This window comes from Emydura macquarii, unplaced genomic scaffold (genome assembly GCF_026122565.2).
Source record: "Emydura macquarii macquarii isolate MOO-44397 ecotype Brisbane River unplaced genomic scaffold, CSIRO-AGI_Emac_v2 contig_746, whole genome shotgun sequence".
Taxonomy (NCBI): domain Eukaryota; kingdom Metazoa; phylum Chordata; order Testudines; family Chelidae; genus Emydura; species Emydura macquarii.
The window spans coordinates 1660383-1668506 of record NW_027130883.1 but is presented as its reverse complement, the minus strand read 5'-3'; the positions used below and the strand labels follow the sequence as shown (position 1 = coordinate 1668506).

Sequence of the window (8124 nt, the reverse complement as noted above, 5' to 3'; positions counted from 1 at the left end):
GGGTCTCCGGTGCCCAGGGGCCATACTTACATTGGTGTCCCCCCCTCGGCAGCAGCACCTTGCGGGGGGGTCTGCGGGTCTGTGTCCCACTTTTCCTCTCTTCTCCCCTGTTGGTGGCAGCAGCAGTGGCAGTAGTGCCCCGCCGGGGGGGGGAGGTGGAGTCTGTGGGCCTGTTTCCTGCTCTCCCCCCGCTGTGGGGGCAGCGGGGCTGCCTGGTGGGGGTGTTTGTGTCTGTGTGTCGGGCTCTGGTCCCCGTAGCTCCCCCCTTGCACCCAGTGCAGGAGCAGAGGGGTGGGCGTACACCCTGGCTGCCTTCTACAGGGGGCGGCTCCTCCTCTAAGGTCCTGGCTGGCATCCCCCAGCCCAGGCCAGCTCCCAGGGGCATGGCCCCCCTGCCCTCCTCCCTTGGTACACCATTGTAGGTAGGGGAGCTCATGGGGCCTTCAAAAATATTGGTGGCATTCTTGGTTAGAGGGACTATGGAGACTAAGCAGCCCCTCTGGGCGGGATCCCCCTCTGGGCGGGGAGGCGGGCACTGCTATCTCTACTGGTGTGTGTAGTAAGAAGTGAGAGCTTAAGGCCTGTAAAACAGGCTCATTCAATCGGGGAGAGCTGGGACAGCATCTACACAGGGACACATACGCTCTGATAAACTGGTGTGTGTGCAGTGCAGAGAGGTAGTGTGACGGAATACACCCCTGTATTCACACCCGACACTCGATTGTAATGATCTTTATACAAGGCGTGTTGTGTGAGGTATCATTTGAAAACCCAGAATTTGCTGGTCAGTATTGTCCTGGTAAAATACGTGTGGCAACTTTGTAATGTGAAGTTATAAGATTCCCCTTTACGATGTTATTAACACATGTTCCAAACCGCACAGCTCTGCCCAAACAGAAGTCAGCAGACAGGTCTGTCCTAGACAAAGGACTTATGCAAATGCTTGCCTTCATTTGCATTTAAGCAGTATGGAGTCATCAAGCAGGGAGGGAAAAAACTGGTGAGGAAAAGCCAGCTGCGGAACATCCTTTTGTCCTGCCCTCCTGTGGCAAAAGAGAACAACTTTCCTCCATCTTTTTTATGGCAGCCTTTCAAGTATTTGAAGACCGCCATCATGTCTTGTCTTTGTTTTTCTTGTAACCATTTCTGACTAATGTGCCTGATTACCTGTACTCACATAAATTCTCTCTCTTTGTCGTTAATAAACTTGTTTTACTGTTTATCTAATCCAGCGTGTTTAAATTGAAGGGTCTGGGTAACTCCATTTAAGATAATAAGCTGGTGTATTATTTCCTTAAAGGAATAATTGACTTAATATATTTATATTGTCCAAAAGAGGTCAGTACAGGTTGTACATTGCGGGGGAAAACCTAGGACTGGGCATGTGCTGGGGTCACCCTGCAGCATAACTCAGGCTGATGAGAGCCAGAGGGTAATCCAAGTGTGACTGGCTGGCTGCATTTACACACAAACACTCAGGGTGTAGCTAGCATACAGGATGGCTGTTTATGACTGGCGCAGGTGGGAACTACTTCAGCAAGGCATTGGAAGGCACCCAAGGTTGCAGGGCAGGGGTGACACAGCTGCTCATAAGTTTGGATTGTGTCCTGGTAGGTCACAGTGGTGCAGCAAGCAGGGCTTATGTACAGCTTATGATTTTAAAGGAAGTTTACACTTGATGCACCAGTGTCGCAGTTTTAAGTGAGTCTCAAGTGTGGTGGCTAGAAGCAGTCAAAGAGAGGTTACTGTTTGTTGTTTTCTGTTAGCTGATTTGGGGTAAGGGAAATAGAAACCGTAAAGCACAAATCTGAGCACCAGCGAAACACCTGCAAAACTAGAATAATCCAGATTGGAGAAAGAAGAAAGAGATAAAGAATGTGAACGCTAAAAGTGGAAAGCAGAGATGAGAATCAAAGAGCAGGAAACTGCCCACTGGCGAGCCCTAGAGGCCGAGAAGCAAAAAGAAGAGAGAATCTGCTGCCCATGAAGGAGCCATGGAGCTGAAAGAGAAAGAAGACCTAGAAAAGGAAAAGCAGAGGAGATATAATCTGGATATGAAGGAAAAACATGGACAGATCCCAGTGTCACCCTCCAGTCTCTCTCCATTCAAGGAACCCTCAGCTTGGACAAGATGTGTCCTGCATGGAAGGGAACAGACTGTACTGAAGAATACCTTACTACTTTTGAAAGGCTATGTGAGGTTCATAATATTCCTGAGGACAAGAAAGTCCCCACACTGAGTGCAAAGCTGTCCGGTAAAGCTTTGCATGTATTTAATGAAATGCCAGTTGAGGAAGCATTCAAATATTCGGAATTAAAAAAAGCTCTTTTGCAAAGGTTTCAAATTACTCCTGAGGTGTATAGGTTAAAATGCCTCAAAAGCCACTGTCTTGGAGACCATCCCCTAGCCAAGGTGGGCTGGAGGGCACCATAGCTGGAGGCTTTGTAAAGCTCTGGCCCGGGGCTAGCCACTGCTGTCCCAGGCACCCTGCATGGCTGTATGTGGCTGGCTGAGCCCTTCTCCCTCTTCCACCCCCTCCCACCCGCCTCCAGGAACAGCCTGTCCCCTCTCTGGAGAAGCTATTGAATTGAAACTGCGGCTGGCTCCCTGTGTACAGCTCTAATGAATAACTCCCATCGATCACCTGCCTCGTGACTTCCCAGACCTACCCCCTGCACCTGCAGCTCTGACTTCACCCAACCTGCAAATAGTGGAATATTGACTCTGCTGCTATCACTGCTGGGGATATAAATCAGGGCTGGCCCTCCCAGGTCCCTCTGCTTGGGGACTGAAATTGCCTAGGGGCAGGTTTCAGGGCAGAGCAGCCCAGGGTCTCCCATCTTCCTTCTCCGTGTTCCTGCCCTTCTGACTCTCCCCTCTGGGTCGCTCTGCAGGTGAAGAACATGGAGAAGCAGCAGCTTTGGCTCCTTATCCTCACTGGCCTCTTGGGAGCTGTCGCCCAGACAGGTAGGGGCAGAACCAGCCATGCCAGGGGGCCTAGCCCTGGCTGAAATGGCAGAAGAATGGGGCTGGCAGCTGGCTTTAGCTGGCTTTATGACCCTTAGGGCTTAGATGACCCTTGGTCCTGCGATCTGGCTGCAAAAAAACCAAATGCAATTTTGGGTTGCATTAACAGAAGCATAGCGTGCAAGTCACGAGAGGTGATAGTACCGCTCTACTCAGCACTGGTTAGGCTTCAGTTGGAGAACTGTGTCCAGTTTTGGTCACCAATATATAGCAAGGATGTAGAGAAACTAAAAAGGATCCAGAGGCAAGCGAGCAAAGGCTGAAGGAACTGGGTATGTTTAGTTTGGAAACGAGGAGATGAAGGGGGGACGTGAGACTGGTCCTTAAATACTTGAAAAGCTGCCATAAAAAAGATGGAAGAAAGTTGTTCTCTCTTGTCACAGGGGGCAGGACAAGAGGCGATGGGTTCAAACTACAGCACAGCAGATTTAGATTAAAAACTTCCTGACGGTAAGAACAGTAGGACACTGGAGCAGACGGCCGCAGGAGGTTGTGGCAGCTCCTTCGCTAGAGGTTTTCGAAAGGAGGCTGGGTAGCCATCTGGCTTGGATGGTTTAGGCACAACAAATCTTGCATCTTGGCAGGGAGTTAGATGAGCTGACCCTAGAGGTCCCTTCTACCCCTATTGTTCTATGATTCCATGCAGGAGAGCTTCCAAACCATCTTCCCAGCTTGCCCCTCGTGTGTGTGGGGCACGGGCATGCCGGGCTGAGCACTGGGACTCTCAATCATTTGAGCCCCTCCGCTGCAGCGGGCCTGGGTGCTGGGAGAAGCTGTCTCTGCAGTGGCAGAGTTCCCAGGTTCTTGGCTTAGCAGCTCCTGGCTGGACTCTGCCCCTGGGCACCTCTCCCAGGTGTCATGGGGCAGGGCGGACGGGCCCAGGGCTCCGCTTCACCCCTCCTGGTCTGTGGGGTCTGCATACCCCAGCACATGCTCCACTGCTGTTTTTCCAGGCAGCCAGCGAGGCTCAGACTCAGGCACAATCTGCAGGGACCCGCCAGTTTCCCTGGAAATGGCCAAAATCGGACCCTCAGCTCAGGGTGACGAGCGGTGTGGCACTCCCTTGGCCCCATGTCTTTGACACAGGGACCGTGCTAGAGCACAAGTGCCCTCTCTTGACTGCCAGGCATCGGGGCCCCCGCCCGAACCACCCCCCAGCCTCCCCAACCAAATCATCCCCGCACTTCCTGCCCAAACCACCCCCCAGGAACCTTCACCCCTCACGCAAATCTCCCCCCAGTACCCTCCATCCCCCCTCTCCCAATCACCCATTGGGGGCCACCCCCATTCCCCAATCCCTCCCAGCTCCATGCTGGCCTTGGTGGGGAACACTTTGCTCCTGAGTCACTATCTCGCTTCCTACGGGGCTGGCAGGGCAGCCCGGCCACCAGCCAAAGGCTTGCCCAGCCCTGGGGCACTGATGGGGCAGGTCAGGGCAAGATCTGGGCTGTGACTCTGGCGCAGAAACCAGCCTCACCGGCCACCCGCATCTCCCTGGCAGATCTACACGGCAAAGTGTTCGTGTTCCCGAAGGCGTCTAAAACGGCCCACGTCATCCTGAAGCCGAGTCTGGAGCAGCCGCTGCAGAACGTCACCGTGTGTCTGAGATACTTCAGCGACCTGGACCGGACCTACAGCCTCTTCTCCTATGCCACCAAGGACAAGGACAACGAGATCCTCCTCTTCAAACCCAGGCCCGGGGAGTGTTCTCTGTACATAGGGGGGGATGTGGTGACCTTCAAAGTCCCTGAAAAAACAGGCACAAGCCCCGGGTGGGAGCACGTCTGCGCCAGCTGGGAATCTGCCACCGGCATAGCCGAGCTGTGGGTGAACGGGAACCCCTTACCCAGGAAGGGTCTGAAGAAAGGCTACTCCACCGGTACCCAGGGTGTGGTCATCCTGGGGCAGGAGCAGGACTCCCCTGGGGGTGGGTTTAACCTAAACCAATCGTTTGTAGGGGAAATCACAGATGTGTACATGTGGGGCGCTCTGCTCTCCCCACAGGAAGTTAGGCTTGTCATGCACAATACGGTCCCGCCTCACCACATTTTTGGCTGGAGAACCCTGAGCTATGAAATCAAAGATTATGTAGTAATTAAACCCAACCTGTTCCCACTGTACTGAGCGCCCAGCACTGCCCGGCTAGTGGGACCAGAAAAGTGGGAGCATGAAGCAAGAGATTGTCTGTGTCATTGTGGTAATGGAATGGACCCACTCGCCAGGGAGCCTGGCCTGGGGCCCTGCGATGGGACAGTGACAGGTGCGCTCTGGAGCTCGGCTCATGGCCCTGGGACCTGGGGAAATCAAATGGGCCAGATGTGCAAGGGTGTTCGTCCCCTGCCATGCAACCTGTAATACCGCCAGCCCTCCCAGAGCACCCCCTGGTGGCCAAGGATGGCTCTGCGGTGCCCTGCCTCAGTTTCTCCTCTTGGACTCTCAATAACTCACCAAAAGCCTTTCGTGAGTCCAGTTACACCAGCCCTTCTTGGGGTCTGGTTTATGGCCATAAAGTGCCAAAGGATTCAAAGAGCCCCTCCCTGGCCTCACCTACAAGCAGGCCTCTCTGCCGGCCTTATCCAGCACCCCATGCGTCTGCAGGCAAAGCGCTCTGCCGCTCCCTCGGGCTCCCCCCCCGGTTTCTCAGGGTCCCTGCAGCACGTCTTCCGCAGCATCTTTACACCATTTCCGACAGGGCTCAGCCCTCCTTCCCAAGGGGGCTGTTCTCTGCTGCCGCTCTGCCTGGCACCCTGCCACTGGCCACGGCCTTCCCTGCTCTCACCCCCAGAGGCGGGTTAGTCACGTGGCTCAATTCATCCCCTCCCCTGGAAATGGCCGTGTCACCGGCTGTGGCCCAGGTGGGCTGGGGCCGTCCCCCTGGAGGGGCAGCCACCCTGAGGCACACGTCAGTGATGAGTTTCTGAGAATGTGGCCTGGGTCCTCCCTCTTCCCTCCTGCGAGGTGCTGAGGGCAGCACTTGCCTCCCGGGGTGCTGGGCGGCAGAATCAGACAAGGGCTGGCTGGTTAACGGTGCCCAAGGGGGTCAGGTGCCCAAACCCCACTCAGACCAATGGGAGTTTGGGCCTAGCCTGAGTCTGTGAGGTGCCTGGAGCACACTGGCGCTGTGGCAGTGCCAGGGACCTTCCTGGTGACCAGACGCAGAGCCCAGCTCCCTGTGTCCAGCCTGCTCCCTTTCTGGGTTGCCGGAGGCATTTCCTGTTGTTCCCGGCCTGTGTATGTCACTGTCTCCATTGCTGTGGGGTGGGCTGGGGAGCATCCCTGGCACTAGGCCCAAGGACCCCCATGGATACGGTTATGCTGCTGCCTCTCCACTGGGCCGCCTCGGGCCCAGTTCGAAATGACTGTGTTTGTCCGTGTTGGACGAGGCTGTGCCCTTGTCCCAGGTACTTTGCTCCCTGCACTTTCCTGCCAACCCCAGTAAACAACCCTTTGGGCTGAGCTGTGAGAGTGGTTATTGGGAACCCACACGGTGCCATGCAGGGCCCAGCGAAGCGGGTGCAGTGTTCAGACCTCTTCTAAACACTTTTTAGCATCCAGACAGGGAGAGAACGGGTGGGCGGAGCGGAGGGCATGTGGCACCAGGCCTTGCGCAGGTATCTAACGGGAGGTCTGAACAGTTCTCCACCCTGTTTCTAGGGTTGCCAGGTGCCCAGTTTTTGACCAGAAAGTCCAGTCCAAAAGGGGACTTGGCAGTGTCCACTCATATGTACTGACTGGACACCAAAAGCGTGGTGACTGCGGGGTGGGGAAGGTGCTGGGTCATTAACACAACACAAAGGAAATGGAGAAACTACCTGGGCACTGTTGGCTTGCAAATAACTGAGCTTACTAAATAACACAAATGTGTCAAGCCTAACCACGCGCATACGAACACACACACATGCGCGCTGCTGCTTTGGGTGGGTTCTGGCAACTTCTCCATCATAGAACATGGTGAGTTCCAGCAGAGGGCTCACAATGCATGTAAAGAGATACTACTCCGGCGCCGGGTGGAAGGGGCACTGGGCTACAAGCCAGGAGGCTGATTTCTTGGTTCTGTTCTCTGTTGTCACTATTTCTGTGCACTTTACAACCCTTATTATTAAGCTCAAGGTGTCCTATCCCCCTGCCCCAGGGCAGGCAGGCAGGCAGGAGCAGCTCCCCTTTTTCAGAGATGATAGCTGAGTGACTGCACAGAACATATCAGGGAGCAGACCCTGGTTCTAAGCCAGCAGACCCCCGTCTCATCCCCTTAGTCACGCTGCCTTAGGCCAGAGCTAGCTGAAAAATGGAATTTCTGTCCTGACTGTCCCAAATCAGGTGGAAAATTCAAAATCTCGGACTATTTTGCAGAACAAAAATACTCTAAAATACTTTGATTTGGACCCATCAAAATGACCTTATCGGACTGTTTCATTGTGAAAATGTCAAGCCATTGTACTATAATATCAAAATAATAAATAATATATTAATTATACAATGTAAAAGTCAAGATGAAATGAAATGAAAAAGCCAAACTGAGCTAAAATATTTTCATTTTGATTTTTAATATTTTGAAACTTTTCTCTCAGCTGTTTTGTTGAAATGGACACGTTCCCACTAAACGTTCCCATTTCAACAGCATGGCCCCTTCTGATGGCAAACTGACCTGTGGAAACCTTTGCAGCGAGGTCTCCTTTTTGGCATGAATACGCCTGATCTCTATGTTTGGCCATCCTGCCTCCAGCCCCTGCTCTAACCACTTCCAGAGCCAGGAAGCGAACGCAGGGGTCACCATGGGCCACTGTTGTCCAGCAAAGAATGTGTTACCCACTACGTACGCTTAGGGAGCAAAGGGCTGCAGCGTGGATCTGAAAGTCCCATGTTCAAACTCTGCTGCTGTCTCATGGGCTTGTCATTACAGATCCCTGGGAAGGAGTGGGAATGGGGAATCCTGGAATCAGTGAAGAGGAGGATAGAGGGTCCGCTGGTGTGGGAAACACTCGTAAGAAGGAAGGGGGATCACAGAGCCCCTGACGTGGGAGGAAAGGGAATGGGGGGCTGTCACAGAAGAGCTGGTTTCTGTGGAGAGACTGAGCCCAGCTGTTCTGGACTAACTC

At 53.7% G+C, this 8124-nt stretch overlaps 1 protein-coding gene across 1 annotated transcript; it reads left to right on the top strand.

Annotated features, from left to right (window-relative positions):
* The first annotated feature begins 2723 nt into the window (after window positions 1-2723).
* Window positions 2724-5204, top strand: LOC137149473 (serum amyloid P-component-like). The gene is made up of 2 exons (XM_067542988.1): window positions 2724-2968; window positions 4530-5204. Exons 1-2 carry the CDS (start codon window positions 2905-2907, stop codon window positions 5150-5152), a joined length of 687 nt encoding a protein of 228 aa, XP_067399089.1. The 5' UTR covers window positions 2724-2904; the 3' UTR covers window positions 5153-5204.
* The last annotated feature ends 2920 nt before the right edge of the window (window positions 5205-8124 follow it).